Here is a 17,780-nt window from a genome sequence, read left to right as displayed (position 1 = left end):
ACTTTGATACCAATACCCCAGTTAGCAGTGTTTTTTTTTTTTTTTTTTACACTAAAGATTATGAAAAATAGTTGTTAAATCAAACTGCATTTAAACCAAAATACAAAATGCACTTTGTTTTATATGATGAATAGGAGCTAACACATGCCACTAAATGTCACATGTATAACATGTGACCGGTATATGCTGTGATCATATGTTGATGGCAGTTAAATTTTTTTCCTCACAACGTTTTAAGGTTGTTAAACATCATGAAGTCAAGAAAAAGAGTTTCTAACAATGTATTAAAGTCATAAGGGTTTGTTTTTGTCCAGGTACTCTCTATACACACGGACCAAACTCGGCTACATGTTTCACAAACGCCAGATGAGAAAAGCAAGGGAGAAGTACCCGACTGGCCACTCTAGAACTGAGCCCACAACAATAAACGGTGAGGAGTAATGTCTGTGGTGGTCTGTAGTTTTCCAGGCTACAACTCCAATTGTGAAAAAGATGGGACAGTATGGAAAATGCACAAAAAAACAAACAAAAAGAGTGATTTGAAATTCAGTTCACCCTGTACTATATTGAAAACACATTCTTAACACATTATTTGACGTTAATACTTTGTGAATTGAATTTACTTTTGAAAATATACACTCATTTCGAATCTGATGACTGCAACACACTCCAAAAAAGTTGGGACAGTCGACTGTTTACCGCTGTGTAACATCACCTTTTCTTTTAATACCACTTATTAAGCGTTTGGGCTCTGAAGATACCATGGTTCAATTCAATTCAATTTTATTTGTATAGCGCTTTTTACAATAGACATTGTCTCAAAGCAACTTTACAGAAATATCAACACGGTATACAGATATTAAAGGTGCAAATTTATCCCAACTGAGCAAGCCACTGAGTGGCGACGGTGGCGAGGAAAAACTCCCTAAGATGTTTTAAGAGGAAGAAACCTTGAGAGGAACCCGACTCAGAAGGGAACCCGTCCTCATCTGGGTAACAACAGATATTGTGAAAAAGTTCATTATGGATTTATATGAAGTCTGTATGGCGTTAAGAGCAGCCGTAGTCCCAGCAGTCTGGAATTAGAGAAGATTTGAGCTCCATCCAGAGGCAGAAAGGATCAGGATCTCTAGTATCTCCATAAATTCGTGTGGGGCTCGGCGAAAGGAGAGAGGGAGAAAAAAGATAATTATGACTGCGAAGTAGTAGAACAGAATCTAGTCAGGGTAGGCTTGAGTAAACAAATACGTTTTAAGCTTAGACTTAAACACTGAGACTGTGTCTGAGTCCCGAACACTAATAGGAAGACTGTTCCATAACAGTGGGGCTCTATAAGAGAAAGCTCTTGGTTAAGTTTAGTTGTAAAGTTGTAAAGCCTTAACATACATCTGTGGATGCAGCGGCGAGTGGTGTTGACTAACAAAGGTTTACCAAAGTATTCCCAAGCCCATATCAGGATATCCATTACAGACTCATGACGGTATTTAAGACAGTGACGTCTGAGTGACCGGAGATCACGCGCTTTCAGAAGTGGTTTTCGGCCTCGCCCTTTACGCACCGAGATTTGACCGGATTTCTTGAATCTTTTTAATTATGTTGTGCACTGTAGAGGGTGAAATACCCAAAATCCTTCCGATTTGTCTTTAGGGGATAATGTTCTCAAAGTATTGGATTATTCTCTGACGCATCTGTTGACAGATCGGTGAGCCTCGACCCATCCTTGCTCTTGAAGGACTAGGCCTTTTTTGGAGGCTCCTTATATTCTATGATTAGACAATTGCCTCACCTGTTTCACGTCACCTTCTTATTTCAACTCATCACGTCGCTATTAGTCCTCAATTGCCCTGTCAACTTTGGCAACTTTTTTGGAACGTGTTGCATGCATCAATTTAAAAATAAACATTTATCTTCAAAAAAAAACTATGCAGTTGATTAGGTAAAACATCAAATACCTTGTCTTTATACATTTTTTTTGTTTGTTTAAAGACAAGTCAAAGTACATTTTACAAATCACTCCTCTTTGTTTTTATTAGCATTTTCCATACTGTCCCAACTTTTTTGGAATTGAGGTTGTATATACAGTGCATCCGGAAAGTATTCCCAGCGCTTCCCTTTTTCCACATTTTGTTATGTTATAGACTCATTCCAAAATGGATTAAATTCATTATTTTCCTCAAAATTCTACAAACAATACCCCATAATGACAACATGAAAAAGTTTGTTTGAAATCTTTGCAAATTTATTACAAATAAAAAACAACAAAAGCGCTTATGGTCGTTGTCCTGTTGGAAGATAAACCTTCACCCCAGTCTGAGGTCCAGAGCGCTCTGGAGCAGGTTTTCATCAAGGATTTCTCTGTATGTTGCTGCATTCATCTTTCCCTCGATCCTGACTAGTCTCCCAGTTCCTGCCGCTGAAAACCATCCCCACAGCATGATGCTGCCACCACCATGCTTCACTGTAGTGATGGTATTGGCCAGGTGATGACTGGTGCCTGGTTTCCTCGAGACCATTCAGGCCAAAGAGTTCAATCTTTGTTTCATCATGGTCTGAGAGTCTTTCAGGTGCCTTTTGGCAAACTCCAGGCAGGCTGTCATGTGCCTTTTACTGAGGAGTGGCTTCCGTCTGGCCACTCTACCATACAGGCCTCATTGGTGGAGTGCTGCAGAGATGGTTGTTCTTCTGGAAGGTTCTCCTCTCTCCACAGAGACACGCTGGAGCTCTGTCAGAGTGACCATCGGGTTTTCGGTCATCTCCCTGATTAAGGCCCTTCTCCCCCGATCTCTCAGTTTGGCCGGGCGGCCAGCTCTAGGTCCTGCTGGTTCCAAACTTCTTCCATTTACGGATGATGGAGGCCACTGTGCTCATTGGGACCTTCAATGCTGCAGAATACATTTCTGTATCCTTCCCCAGATCTGTGCCTCGATACAATCCTGTCTCGGAGGTCTACAGACAATTCCTTGGACTTCACGGCTTGGTTTGTGCTCTGACATGCATTGTTAACTGTGGGACCTTATATAGACAGGTGTGTGACTTTCCAAATCATGTCCAATCAACTGATTTGACCACAGCTGGACTCCAGTCACGTTGTAGAAACATCTCAAGGATGATCAGTGGAAACAGGATGCACCTGAGCTCAATTTTGAGTGTCACGGCAAAGGCTGTGAATACTTATGTACATGTGCTTTTTTTTGTTTTTTATTTTTTATTTGTAATAAATTTGCAAAGATTTCAAACAAACTTCTTTCACGTTGTCATTATGGGGTATTGTTTGTAGAATTTTGAGGAAAATAATGAATTTAATCCATTTTGGAATAAGGCGGTAACATAACAAAATGTGGAAAAAGTGAAGCGCCGGGAATACTTTCCGGACGCACTGTATATAGTAGAAATTGTCAAATATTCACAATGTAAAGGGTTTATCATGCTTTTTAATTGTTTGTAGTTATATTTAATGTCATGGAACATCCAAAAGACAAGTCATTTCCTGTTATTACTTGCATTTTAGCAGCAATGAACTACTTTTTTGAATCGCTCTTTAAGTTAATAAGACGAAAAGCACGTTCTTATTTGTCATTATACTTGTGTTATCGTAGGAGTCAAGATCATTCCATTACCCATCTTGTCTGACAACTACAGCTATGTGATCATTGACACGGCATCGGATCTTGCCGTGGTGGTGGACCCCGCTGATCCTCGCTCTGTCCAGGTAAGGGTTAGGGTCAGGTGTGTGCACTCTGTGTGTCCTCTGAAACTATCGGAGGACACAGTTTGGGTGGGAAAAAAACATCCCTGCTTTCTCACAAATGTTTTCCAGTTTATATATCCATTTAATTTTGATATGCCTTCATGTGTGGAATTCCATAGCACTGGGGTGTGAGTTTGTTTCTTCTCGCTGTACTGTAAGCATGATTAAGTATCATTTTTGGTACACAAATAAGACCTTGTGTTTTGCAGCATATGCACACAGATGATCCTGTGTCTGATTTCATGATTTGCTCATTTACATCCACACAGAGTTGTCTGGAAGAGGAAGGGGTGACTTTAGAAGCCATTCTTTGCACACACAAACACTGGTGAGTAAAGAAAGGAGCTGCTGGCCTTGTACCCAGTTTTTTTTTTTTTTTGCGCTTGTTTTTGAGTCGTCTTCTAATCTAAGACATGATAAGGCAAGTCAAGGTCTAGGAAATAAATCCACATCTGGCCTTGATGTGCTTGTAGGACAGTAATGTGGAATGTAAACCATGGATCTCTCTCACAAGCTTACGTTTCGTGTGTGCACGATTACCTTATGTAAACATGTGGTACTTACGTGTGCGCACATGTTTCTTTGTCAGGGACCACAGTGGAGGAAACAGAACTCTAAAAAGGCACCACAGCTCGTGTAGGGTGTATGGAAATGCTATGGATAACATCCCTGCTCTTACAAAGTAAGTGCATTTCACCAGTGGATTCTGACATTTATCCTCATACTTGTGCTTTAAAGATCCCCGCATTATCTCAACATTTTTCTGACAGACATTGCTGTGCTTAGTAGTGGTACTCTTTTTCTAAATATAACTCTAAGCACTCTGTCCTGGTTGTTTAGCCCTCTGACGGACAAGGATGTCATAAATATCGGGACACGGCTGCAGTTTAGGGCCTTCTACACCCCTGGCCATACTGTGGGTCACATGATCTACCTCCTGGATGGCAGAACTTTCGGGGGTCCCAGCAGCGTCTTCTCAGGAGACCTGCTTTTCCTCTCAGGATGTGGTAAGTCTGAGGATTCAAACACCTCAAATGACTGCATACCATAATACTCTTCTACTAAGGCAAAAGGCTGCATTTAGTTGTTTTGTCAAAAATGGTTCTTTAAATGTTGTTTTCATGCCATGTCAGGTCCAACAACTGATTATAAAGCTACTACTTGTTTTGGTTGGACATCAAGCAACATACAGTGCATCCGGAAAGTATTCAGTGCTTCACTTTTCCCACATTTTGTTATGTTACAGCCTTATTCCAAAATGGATTAAATTCATTATTTTCCTCAAAATTCTACAAACAATACCCCATAATGACAACATGAAAGATGTTTGTTTGAAATCTTTGCAAATTTATTAAAAATAAAAAACAAAAAAAGCACATGTACATAAGTATTCACAGCCTTTGCCATGACACTCAAAATTGAGCTCAGGCGCATCCTGTTTCCACTGATCATCCTTGAGATGTTTCTACAACTCGATTGGAGTCCAGCTGTGGTCAATTCAGTTGATTGGACATGATTTGGAAAGGCACACACCTGTCTATATAAGGTCCCACAGTTAACAATGCATGTCAGAGCACAAACCAAGCCATGAAGTCCAAGGAATTGTCTGTAGACCTCCGAGACAGGATTGTATCGAGGCACAGATCTGGGGAAGGATACAGAAATGTATTCTGCAGCATTGAAGGTCCCAATGAGCACAGTGGGCTCCGTCATCTGTAAATGGAAGAAGTTTGGAACCACCAGGACTCTTCCTAGAGCTGGCCGCCCGGCCAAACTGAGAGATCGGGGGAGAAGGGCCTTAGTAAGGGAGTTGACCGAAAACCCGATGGTCACTCTGACAGAGCTCCAGCGTGTCTCTGTGGAGAGAGGAGAACCTTCCAGAAGAACAACCATCTCTGCAGCACTCCACCAATCAGGCCTGTATGGTAGAGTGGCCAGACGGAAGCCACTCCTCAGTAAAAGGCACATGACAGCCTGCCTGGAGTTTTCCAAAAGGCACCTGAAGGACTCTCAGACCATGAGAAACAAAATTCTCTGGTCTGATGACACAATGATTGAACTCTTTGGCCTGAATTTCAAGCGTCATGTCTGGAGGAAACCAGGCACCAGTCATCACCTGGCCAATACCATCACTACAGTGAAGCATGGTGGTGGCAGCATCATGCTGTGGGGATGTTTTTCAGTCGCAGGAACTGGGAGACTAGTCAGGATCGAGGGAAAGATGAATGCAGCAATGTACAGAGACATCCTTGATGAAAACCTGCTCCAGAGCACTCTGGACCTCAGACTGGGGCGAAGGTTCATCTTCCAACAGGACAACGACCCTAAGCACACAGTCAAGATAACGAAGGAGTGGCTACAGGACAACTCTGTGAATGTCCTTGAGTGGCCCAGCCAGAGCCCAGACTTGAAACCGATTGAACATCTCTGGAGAGATCAGAAAATGTCTGTGCACCGACGCTCCCCATCCAACCTGATGGAGCTTGAGAGGTCCTGCAAAGAAAAATGTGAGAAACTGTCCAAAAATAGGTGTGCCAAGCTTGTAGCATCATACTCAAAAAGACTGGAGGCTGTAATTAGTGCCAAAGGAGCTTCATCAAAGTATTGAGCAAAGGCTGTGAATACTTATGTACACGTGCTTTTTGTGTTTTATTTTTAATAAATTTGCAAAGATTTCAAACAAACTTCTTTCACGTTGTCATTATGGGGTATTGTTTGCAGAATTTTGAGGAAAATAATGAATTGAATCCATGCTGGAATAAAGCTGTAACATAACATAATGTGGAAAAAGTGAAGCGCCGTGAATACTTTCCAGATGCACTGTAGTCATTTCGTTATGTTTTGCTCTCTGTATTTAAGAATAGCTGAAGTTTTTCTGCTATAGTATTCATGGAATTGTATTAATGGCTCCAAATGTTACAATTCATCTCTGTCTGTACCAGAAAAGTTCCAATTGGACATCCATTTTTGATGTCACTATTTTTGAGTGTTCATACAGTCTCAGTGGCCATGGAGAGGTGGCTGCAAGTAGCAAGTTAGTTAATAAGAACTCGTATCAAAGCTCTTATCTTTGGATACACACAATGGGCCTCATTTATCAACCTCTTTAGTAAAGATACATGTAAATTGTTTATGTAGGCCAAACCATGTCAAAACTTCCTGTCAGATTTACAAAAGTTTTGCTAATTTTCTTCATACTCTGATGTCTATTCTGATAAAATATCAATCAGCCATAAATTACCAAATTTGACCAAATCTTATTTCGTGACCACCACAAAACTCCACAAAGGGCAAAGTGCACAGAGCTGAAAATTTACGAATAAAATGGCGAATAAATGGCAAAAGAGCACGTCCTAAAGGTGACGTGGGCTAAATATTCCAGTAATGCCACCATAAACACACACACCTTGACACCATTTCTGTTGTACTGATTGATTGGCTATTCTAATTTGTCTTAGGTTGTGGGTTTGTTTTGTTCATTCAAGTCAATGATTTTCAAAATGTACACTAAATTAATGAGTGTGAGTAGTTAGCTGTTAATATATATGTTACACTTATGTAGTTCATGTTAGAGTTTGTGATTACTAGTAGATTTTAATACATATATAGAGTTCAAGAAAATGCCTTGTAGAAGTGGAAAAGTCTTTTGTTAAAGCTTGCCCCATACCATGAGGGTCATTAAAACATTCTTTGCCTTTTTAGGGCGAATGTTTGAAGGCACTGCTTCAACAATGTTATCATCACTGGACACTGTTGGCTCACTGAACGGTGATACTCTACTCTGGCCTGGTAAGGCTCCAATGTGATGCGTCTAACTCATCATTTTTATAGCTTTCCTGTTGTTCTGTCTTTCAGTGATGATAGCAATAGCTCATGTAGTGTCCAGATTATACCTGAGCCCTGATATAGCTATAAAGCGACAAGAAAGGAGTGTCCATGATGGAATTTATGTTGCAAAGCTGAATTCTGTAACCTCTACTTTTTTCTTTTTTTTTCCTTCAGGTCATGAATATGCTGAAGATAACCTGCTCTTTGCTGCAGAGGTGGAGCCTGGTAATGTGGTGCGTGAACAGAAGTTACAGTGGGTCTTGCAACAACGAGGTCAACGACTGTGCACAGTGAGGGAGTCTTCTGCAGTTCAATTAGCTTTACTCCCATTGCCTCTATCTTTCTGCTATGGATAAATGCGATTCATGATTTAGATATACTATACTGTATCTGGTTAGTTTCAGGCAGGAAGATATGATCTTAATGGAACATAACCTACAGTGAACCTATATGTCCATGTCCCCTGTGTTCTCATTTAAAAAAATAACTATCCTTCTCTCATGCTAGAGCCCATCTACTCTGGAGGAAGAGAAGCAGTACAATCCATTTTTGAGGAGCCACGCTCTGGATCTTCACCAAGCTCTGGGCCTGCAGCAGAACCAAGATGAGGACTGGACCTCGTATAGGGCTCGGGTTTTAGAGGAGCTACGCAGACGAAAGGACATTTACAAGGGGCGATAGGTGCCACAATAGGTGCTTAGATTAGGAGGAAGAAACCAATATAAATCCATTCCAATTGGCCCTGTTGTATTCCTCATTCAGAATGCCTGGTATTGCTCCAGAAGGAGATCACACAAATTGAAATGCAGGCTTTGAAGTGAAATGTAAAGGCTGGATTTTGCACACTGATACTAAGCTTTATATTGGCATTATTGAGATGCATTTGGTTGAACACTGAGGCTAACATGACTGTGTGGGAGTTTTTTTTTCTGACTTTGTAGAGTGATTTCTATTCTAACCTAGATTTGTTTCTATATTTAAAATATAGAAAATGTAAACATTAATAGCTCTGCACAGAACAGTACTCTTGTTTGTTTTGATTAAAGCTTCCATATGAACTGTACATTATATCTACCTTATACACTTATTCACAGGCCATTTCATTAGGTATACCGAGAGTGTAGAGGCACTTTGTGTATATACACTTATTTACTGTAGCCCATTTGTTACGCACAATTGGTTGGGCACCCATCCAAGCAACCAAAGAGACTATTTATGACCAGGTATTATTTGGGCTGTGGACCATTCTCTACACAGCAGTTACATGCCCAACTGACACATAATCTAAGGCTAGTAATAAATGTAATTAAATAATGTAAATGTATTCTAAAGAGATGTTTACATAACATGGAAGGAAGGAGTCTCCAGTGTCAGCATGTTCTAGCACTAAAATGTTCACCATGAGAAAGTCTTCAGGATGGAAGACTGTTATGGTCCCATGGTCTTCCATTTCCATTGATGGAGAGATGGCCGCTTTTTATAACCCCGTTTTGATTATAACAGCCTCACTCTTCTGGAAAGGCTTTCTACATGACTTTGGATTGTGTCTGTGGGAATTTGTGCCGATTCAGTCTAAAGGGCATTTATTCGGTCAGGCACTAATATTGAACGAGAAGTCCTGGCTTGCAATCGACTTCCAATTCATTCCAAAGGTTTTCAGTGGGGTTGAGGTCAACACTCGCTGCAGGCTACTGGGGTTCCTCCACACCAAATTCATCAAACCATGTGTTTATGGACCTCACTTTGTGCACAGGGGTACAGTCATGATGGGACAGGAAAGGACCTTCAGCAAACTATTGCCACAAGTTTGGAAACATACAGTTGTCTAAAATGGCTTTGTATGCTGTAGCATTAACATCACCCTTCCCAGGAACTAATGGGCCCAAACCCTGAAAATCATCCCTAGAATATTATCCCTTCTCCACCAAACTTTACTCTTGGTACTATCCATTCCAGTAGATACCATTGTCATGGCATCTGTCAAACCCAGATTCGTCCATCAGACTACCAGATAGTGAAAGGTGATTCGACCACGTATCCACTGCTCCAGTGTCCAGTGCTGGTGTGATGTACACCACTCCAACTTATGCTTGGCATTGCACATAGAGATCTTAGGCTTGTGTGCACTTGCTTGGCTATGGAAACCCATTTCATGAAGCTCCTGACACAGTTCTTGTGTTGATATTGCTGTTGTGCTGCTGATCCAACAGAGGCTAGGCCATTTTCACATGGTACACGGTTCAGAATTCTTCAGCCGTGCTCTTTGAGTTTGCATGGTCTACCACTTCATGGCTGAGCTGCTGCTGTTCTTAGATGTTTTCATTTCACCATAATAGCACGTACAGTTGAGCAGAATAGATCTAGCAAGGCAGACATTTTATAAACTGACTTGTGACAGAGGTCGCATCCTAAGACAGTGCCACGTTTAAAGTCACTGAGCTCTTCAGTATGACCCATAGTACTGTCAGTGTTTGTCTATGGAGAGTGCATGGCTATGTGTTTGATTTTATGCACCTGTCAGCAGTGAGTGTGACTGAAACACCTAAACTCAGTCATTAGGAGCACCTACAATGTGCACTTATTGGGTAGGTCTTGATTATTAAAAATGCTATTGTTCTGTGCAAAGCTAACCGTAAACACTGATGTAGTGATTTGAATAATGAGCCTGTTTAATAATGGTACTGGTACTAAATGTACTCCACTTTTTCCCCCCGTCTGTGAACATTAAACCGAACAACTCTAATTTTGTTATCTCTTAAAAGGTGTATGGTTATATTGTATACACAAACAGCAATAACTCTGGTATAGGATTCAGGAAGTGCGCTTGTGGTAGCATTTCTGTAACAAACAACATACACTGTGTACCAGTTTAAGGCTTTCCGTAGAAATACAATCATTTCATAATATTATAACATATTAATTAATCAATCAATTAATTAATTAATGCTTTATGGCCTACAGTCCGTCTCGCTGTTTTGAATTGTAGGATTATCATCTGCGCAACTACAAACAGATCTACGGTAACGTGCGCAACTACAAACAGATCTACGGTAATGTGCGCAACTACAAACAGATTTACGGTAAGATGCGCAACTGCAAACAGATTTACGGTAAGGTACATGTTAGACTCATCGTCGCCATGGATACCAAGGAACTCGAATGGGTTTGGGAAATGAGCGCAACGTCTTTGCAGCTTCACATCTTATTAAGTTTTATTATCGTTTGTGGTTTCTCAAACGTGCTGTTTTTATAAGTTTAGTTACCTTGTTAAATCTTAGCACATTTACTGTTAGCAAGTAACGGAGGGTCTGCTGGCATCTGTGTGTAACAAAGGTTTTTAATAAAGCGACACACATCTGCTAGCTATACACAACACTAGCTGTTTTGTTTTGGGTTTCCTAATAAATTTATGTCCGTGTAGTTGATTCAGACGTACAGGACTCTTGTGTAAACTGTAAAATCCATGATTAAACTGAAAAATATGAAGGAAACTGCGTTGCTGCATGAAAAGACAGAAGAACCGAAAGCCTCGCACGAAGCATTAGAGTTTCTTTCCAGCATAGGTAAGTGACTTCTGATCTTCATCTTTATACTTTAACCCCAGAATCCTGTCTAAACCTGATGAGATGGTCGTTTATCAGAGCTGCCTGTTCTGGGATCAGTGATCAGTACTAGTCTGAAACAGTTACCATCTGGTAATGACAGAGGCACTGGGCTGTACTCTTGTGACTAGAGTCTGACTTTTCACCTGTCTTTACTTTAATTATTACAGTTGAAATCAAACTTATTCAACCCTCATTGCAAATCAGGTTTATTGTCAAAATGTACAGCCTTTCAGCTGTTTGCAATGATCAAATCAAACAAAAGCAACTGAAATAGTTCAACACAATGAATGCTTCAAGTGGTTTCCTTAAATTCAACTGAAAATGCAACTTATGACTTCTCCAGTCTCAAAATTATTCAATCCCTTCATGGCAAGCATCTTTAGTACTTAATAGAACACCCTTTTTGCTGTTATGACCTGCTGCAAATGAGATGCATAGCCAGACACCAGCTTCCTGAGGAATCTTAACCCGTTCCTCATGAGCAACGGCCTCCAGGTCAGTAATATTCTTGGGTTTGCGTGCTGCAACCGCCGCCTTCAAATCCCACCAGAGATTTTCCATGGGGTTCAAGTCAGGTGACTGTGATGGGACTGTAGAATCTTCTGCACCCAAGCCTTGGTGGAATTTGAGGTATGCTTGGGATCATTGTCCTGTTGGAAGGTCCAATGACACCCAAGCTTCATCTTCCTCACAGACGGCATGACGTTTTCTCCTAGGATTTCCTGATACTTCAATGAATCCATCTCGCCTTCCACACGCTGCAGGTTTCCAGTGCCAGAGGATGCAAAGCAGCCCCAGAGCATCACCGAGCCACCACCATGCTCGACTGTGGATAGAGTGTTCTTTCTTCATTCTTCTTCCTTCCGACATACTGCTGATCCATCGTGCCGAAAAGTTTCAGTTTTGTTTCATTGCTCCACAGAACAGAATCCCAAAACTACTGTGGCTTATGTATATGATTTTGAGTCGACTTTTCTTGTGCTTTTGGGTCAGTCATGGTGTACATGGAGTTCTGGCATGGAAACCTTCTGCGTATAGTACGCACCTTATTGTGCTCACTGAAACCTCAGTGCCTGTTGCCACCAAGTCTTGCTGCAGGTCTTTTGCAGTCACTCGAGGGTTTTTCACAACCTGCCTTCTCAGAAATCTGCTTGCAGCCATTAATAGCTTCCTTTTTCTGCCCCATCCAGGTATTTCATTTATTTTCTGCCCCTAAGCCAGTTCAGGTATTTCATATCTTCCAGCTCAAGCACACCTGGTTCCCTTGATTATTTGCATCAGGTGTGCTTGAGACAACACCTGTTTTGCATGTTTGTGCTGTTGTGAGAGATTCTATTCAGGGGGTTGAATAATTTTGAGACTGGAGAAGTTGCATTTTTTCAGTTGAATTTGGGGAAACCACTTGAAGCATTCATGGTGTTGAACTATTTCAATTGCCTTTGTTTGATTTGTTCATTGCAAACCGCTTGAAAGTCTGTAAATTTTGACAAAAACAGTGAGGATTGAATAATTTTGATTGCAACTGCATTAATTAGGTGCAGTTTTCTCCAGTGGACAAACATTGAAAATACTAAGAAATAACTTTCAGATTAGCTCAATTAGCTATATTTCAGATTTGTGTTTTAAGCTATTTTTATAGTGACACAATAGATCCAAACTGGCGATACAACACAAGAACTACACTGTATGCCCAATAGATTGTAGACTCATGAATATCACACCCATGTGTGCTCCCATGACACTCTTGACACTGAAGGGATGGTCTGTATTTGTTTGCGTTTTTGACTTTCAAAGCAGATTCAGCTAACTTCCATAAACTTGGCACTAGCCTTTAAATTGGTGTGAATGCTTTCATTTATTATTATATTCATTAACCAGACAAATATTCACATAGCCAACATGATTTGCAAGTAAAGCAGGAAGGCAATCCAAGTATAGTATTTAATAAAAACAATGCTATTTTAATCAGAATGTCCAAATTCAATTAAAATGGATTGGTAATTGTTGGTGTTTCTTATTGGCCTTTTAGGACCTGAAGATGTAGATCAGTGCCTGTTTGTGGACTCTATGGTGACGGTTTCAGACACTGGCAGAGAGCTAGGAGAGTTCTGTGTTAGTGTACAGAAGGCCAGCTATAAGGATGAACCTTGTTATTTGGTACACGCTAACAGCCATGGAGCAATTGACAACATCCCGTGTGGCACTTCTATTACGGGTGAGTCCAGCACAGCATCATGGCCTCTTCTTTGAATAAGGTGCCAGAAATTCCACCCAGCTGAGTTATTTTGTCATTCTGTGCAAATCTTTTTAAACTGTGCTTGTATCTACCAGCTTATGTATCCAGGAGCCTCAACACTCTAGAAGAGAATCATGATGAATATATGAAGGTATTGTCAATCTAGCTAGCTAGCTAGCTACAGCTAATACTTAGTCCTAGAGAATATTCAGACATGTAGCTTATTTATTCATTATTGTGTCGTAAATGCTTCAGCTGCAGGAACACACACTGGACAAGAAGTTACACATAGTGAGGCAAGGCGGTCATCTAGTGGTGAATGGAGTCATCACCGAGAAAGACGTAAGAACAGTCATTTCATTTTCTAATGCTAGGTAAATAATAAACAATTCATCTCCATGTGTTTGCATGAGGTCTGAGCAAATCCTTACAGTAAGATTATAGCAGATGTGTGATTTATTTTTTTTGGTCTTTATTTTCTATTGTTATTAAAAACGTCCTGAGTATGAGTTAACTTTTTTTGTTGTTGTTGTAAATTTCTGCTTTCTTGTAGGAAGTGAAGAAGCAAACATTTCAATTCCCTCTGGATTCTCTACAAGGTTTCGTGTCTGAAGCCTCCAACCTCTTGATCCTGCGCATTTTGGCTCAACAAAAGAAAGTTCCAGAAAATTTGACATTCCTGTCATTTGATGCTGACACCCAGATTGGTGTGTCATCCTATGTATGTAGCTATATTTGTTTTTGGGGTATTTTTTTGTTACTGCCTGTATAGTGCTATATACATTACAGCTATATGGATTTTTGTCACTGCCACTACAGTGCCTTAAGTATTCACTCTCCTTGAACCGTTTCACATTTTGTAGTCATAAAGCATAGCTTTGTGGAGTGTTTGTCCTATGAAGAGTTTCTCCCATCAAAGCTGTTGCTCTCTCCAACTCCAGCTGTTTTGTACTGCTATTATTAAGGTTCTTCTCAGGCTCTTGTACACAACACTTTCTCTGTACATTATTATAAATCCACTTGTTCATCATGATGGACAAGTACTCATGTTATGTATTCATATATGACTGATATGGTATGTATTATTTGATGTGGTGTGCTGGGAACAAGCACCAAGTTAAATTCCTAATCCATTTTTAATGTATATGGCGAATAAAATTTGAGCTAGCCGTGGGATGAATACTTATTACAAGAAACTCAGCCGGATAGATGGACGTACATACAGTATGGACAAGCTGAAAACATAATGCCGCCACCATTTAGTGGCAGAGGCATAAAAATGGAAAGAATATGACTCTTCCTAGAGCAGGCCATCCAACAAAAAATAGTCAGTAACTAGGAATGGAGGGCATTATTTAGAGAAGTAACCAAGGATAACTCTGAAGGAGCTGGAGAGATCCACAGCTCAACACGGGACAACAATAGACTAGACATTCCACAAAGTTGGGCTATATGGAAGAGTGGCGAGCCATACGAATCCCATTTTGGAGTTGCAAACATTGAAAAAGGTTCTTTCTTCTGATTTGACCCAAATTGAACTTTATGGCCATGGAAAAAAGCTCTACTTTTCTTGGAAACTCAATACTACTCATCACCCTGAGAACACCATCCCCACAGTGAGGCATCATGGTGGTAGTACCATCCTGAGATTTACCCTTGGCCTCTTAGGTGGTTCTCTGACTAATGCTCTCCTGAACTGCTCACTGACCTTTGTTCAAAGTTTGGGATTTTATTTGAAATAATCGAACCTTGATTGGTACTTTTCCAGAATGTTTTCTTGGAATTGTTTTGATAGCACCTGGATCTTCATGATGCAAGCCTTAATGAAATATCTGTCGATTCTCTCCACTTATTCAATATTTATTATAAAAGTAATATTTAAAAACCTGTTTCACCCTAATTCAGCGGGAGCTGGAGGTCAAGAAGCAGGTGGTTGGCAATGAGGTGGTGGAGGTGTTTGGCATTGAGAGGACGGTCTCCTCGGCAGAAAAAATCCCTGCAATCTGGCACTGCTACTTCCTGCCAGATGGGTAAGACCTCTTCTTCTTTCTTGATTAAGGAATACAACTCTGGGTCTGTTCAGTCACTAAAAACAGTCAAACATTCTGTTTACTGTAACACAGTATCAAATATATTCATTCATGAAGGAGTCATGAGATTTGTGTTATCTGTTTTTATGACTTTTTTTGTTTTGTTCTGTTTTTAATTCCAGACATTTAGCCAGCAGAGTGCAGGTGGGCTCGTCAGTAACAATGCACCTCCTACAGCTTCCTCCTGTAGTCAGTAGTCAGGGTGTGTATATTCTTCTCATTTTTTCCAATAATTATATCTGTGTCAGAAACATGACATACATCTGTTTTTGGTTGTTTTGTTTTTTTCCAGATGAGAGAGATCATAAGTCAGTTTGTGAGAAGAAGCCCCTGGTCTGGGAAGAGGACATCGAGCTATACTCGAAGTTTCTCGACAGAAAGGTAGCTATCCATGATTTAGAATCAAATATATTCTTCAAGTAAATTCAATGATCAAAATGATGGAAACCAGAATATATGTTGCCTATAATGTAGCCAAGGTGTGAGAAAGTCTTTTAACCGTGGAATACTATTTTTCACACTCCCTTGTGAACATCCCCATACAGTCCCTCCAGGATTTTACAGATTTTGTGATTACAGAAGTTCACGGAAAATCTAAAAAAAATACGCCACAATATTTGCAGGAGCCTGCAATTTTTCAAAATTACCGCATTTTCCCCGCAGATTTTGGCAAAGATGCATCATTTGACGTCTTCAGAACGCACATTCAGCCAAAGCCCCCTTCGATTCACATGCGCTGAATAAAGGTCTCGATTACTAACAAACATCACTATGAAAGACCGTGCAAAACAATTTCATGCAATTGCAAATTTTGACAATTCAAGTAGTTTTCTACAAAAAAGTTGCATAGCAAATTTTGAAAAAAAAGCCGCAGGCATTTTTGGTCGCAACAATCACAAAAACTCCACAAAATCCTCTATGGGTTACCCATATGACTCAGTAGTGCATAGCAGAGCACTTACTAGCTTGCAAATCATCTATCAGAGTAACGACAGTTATTCTAGCTGTCATGTTTGCCACAGATGTTTGCCTTTTGGGAAAGTTCTGCTCCTCGAGTCTACAGTCATGTTGACTTTCACAATCATCACATCTGGCATACTTCACTGATGGGGACAGGGATTTCCCCAAAAGGGAATTGGTGGGGAAGTCAGAGATTTCATGAAGAGTATTTGAATAAGCCTCATTTTAAATAAACTTCTGTTATCAGTAATGACTAATATAACTGTTTACCCAGCCTCCATGAACAGATTATAATAACTGTGTAGTATACACTGGGACTGCTTTAAAGTCTCATCCAGCACAGGAGAATAGCATATCCCAAAATGGTAACTGATTTGCATGGTAAGAACACAAGCTAAGTATCTGTCTGTCCCTTTTAATCTCTTCATTGCAGGAAGAGCTGAAGGCTGCTCACTCCTCCTATGTTAGACAGCACCCTGAGCTTAAAGCACTACTGGCTGACTTCCTACAAATGCTACTGTTAAGAAAGCCTCAGGATGTTTTCTCTTTTGTCCATGACTTCTTCATTCCTTTCGACTCTCAGCGCCCACCAGACAGCACCTTCAATGCGTCACAAAATATAACAGCTGCACAAGATGATAAATCCTAGCCAATCAGGCTTGAATGTTTTGCAGTGAATATTTTAATAAAGCTTTTGCATTTGTGCCAGATGTGAACCTTCTCTTTATATTCTTTTATTACAGCAGACTGATTGTGGTCTGATAGGCCATGACCAAAACATTTGAAGCATTTTCCTGGACTGACTCTTTCATTGTTTCATGGCCAGATGAAAGATATTGTCTTAAAGGGGGACACGATAATGTACTTATAATTGGCCTTAATAATAATAAATCGGCTTCCATTTTCTGAACAAAAAACACCTCAGTTGAATTGTCATTGAAGAGATTGTTAGTCTGAGGGAAATGAGTGAAAATGAAGGATAAGGGGCATTCTAAGGATTTTACAGATAAGGTAATTGAATTTCATAACTTAGGAATAGGGTGTAAAGTTACAAGAGTTTGGACATCCCAGTGAGCACTGTTTGATCAATAGTGAGGAAGTGGAAGCTGCATCGCACCGCCCAAGCACTAACTAGACAAGGCCTTCCCTCAAAACTCAGTCTAAAAAGAAGACAGACACCGGTGAGGGGATAGCCACACTGAGGCCAATTGTCACTCTGAAGGAGTTACAAAGTACAATGGCTGGGAGTGGAGTAAATGTGCACAAGACAACCATGGGCTCTGCATAATTGAGGACTGTACGTCCTGGGAGGG

The 17,780-nt window shown here is 40.4% G+C and overlaps 2 protein-coding genes across 5 annotated transcripts in view; both read left to right on the top strand.

Annotated features, from left to right (window-relative positions):
- pnkd (PNKD metallo-beta-lactamase domain containing) overlaps positions 1-8,639 on the top strand; it is a 22,340-nt gene extending 13,701 nt beyond the window's left edge. For all 4 annotated transcript variants that reach the window (XM_053684145.1, XM_047158863.2, XM_017482123.3 and 1 more), the window contains 8 exons: positions 315-430; positions 3,597-3,709; positions 4,018-4,076; positions 4,338-4,430; positions 4,589-4,755; positions 7,451-7,537; positions 7,751-7,866; positions 8,084-8,639. In XM_053684145.1, the coding sequence (XP_053540120.1) occupies positions 315-430; positions 3,597-3,709; positions 4,018-4,076; positions 4,338-4,430; positions 4,589-4,755; positions 7,451-7,537; positions 7,751-7,866; positions 8,084-8,257 (925 nt within the window). In that variant the 3' untranslated portion in view covers positions 8,258-8,639. The remainder of the gene's footprint in view (positions 1-314; positions 431-3,596; positions 3,710-4,017; positions 4,077-4,337; positions 4,431-4,588; positions 4,756-7,450; positions 7,538-7,750; positions 7,867-8,083) is intronic.
- Positions 8,640-9,206: 567 nt separating this feature from the next.
- catip (ciliogenesis associated TTC17 interacting protein) lies at positions 9,207-17,183 on the top strand. The gene is made up of 10 exons (XM_017482122.3): positions 9,207-10,161; positions 10,538-11,139; positions 13,211-13,396; positions 13,513-13,568; positions 13,673-13,759; positions 13,971-14,138; positions 15,323-15,447; positions 15,630-15,709; positions 15,800-15,888; positions 16,901-17,183. The coding sequence occupies exons 2-10, from the start codon at positions 11,040-11,042 to the stop codon at positions 17,114-17,116; spliced, it is 1,107 nt and encodes a 368-aa protein (XP_017337611.1). The 5' UTR covers positions 9,207-10,161; positions 10,538-11,039; the 3' UTR covers positions 17,117-17,183.
- Positions 17,184-17,780: the final 597 nt, after the last annotated feature.

This window comes from Ictalurus punctatus, chromosome 12 (assembly GCF_001660625.3).
Source record: "Ictalurus punctatus breed USDA103 chromosome 12, Coco_2.0, whole genome shotgun sequence".
Lineage (NCBI taxonomy): Eukaryota > Metazoa > Chordata > Actinopteri > Siluriformes > Ictaluridae > Ictalurus > Ictalurus punctatus.
This window is presented reverse-complemented; position numbering and strand designations above follow the sequence as displayed.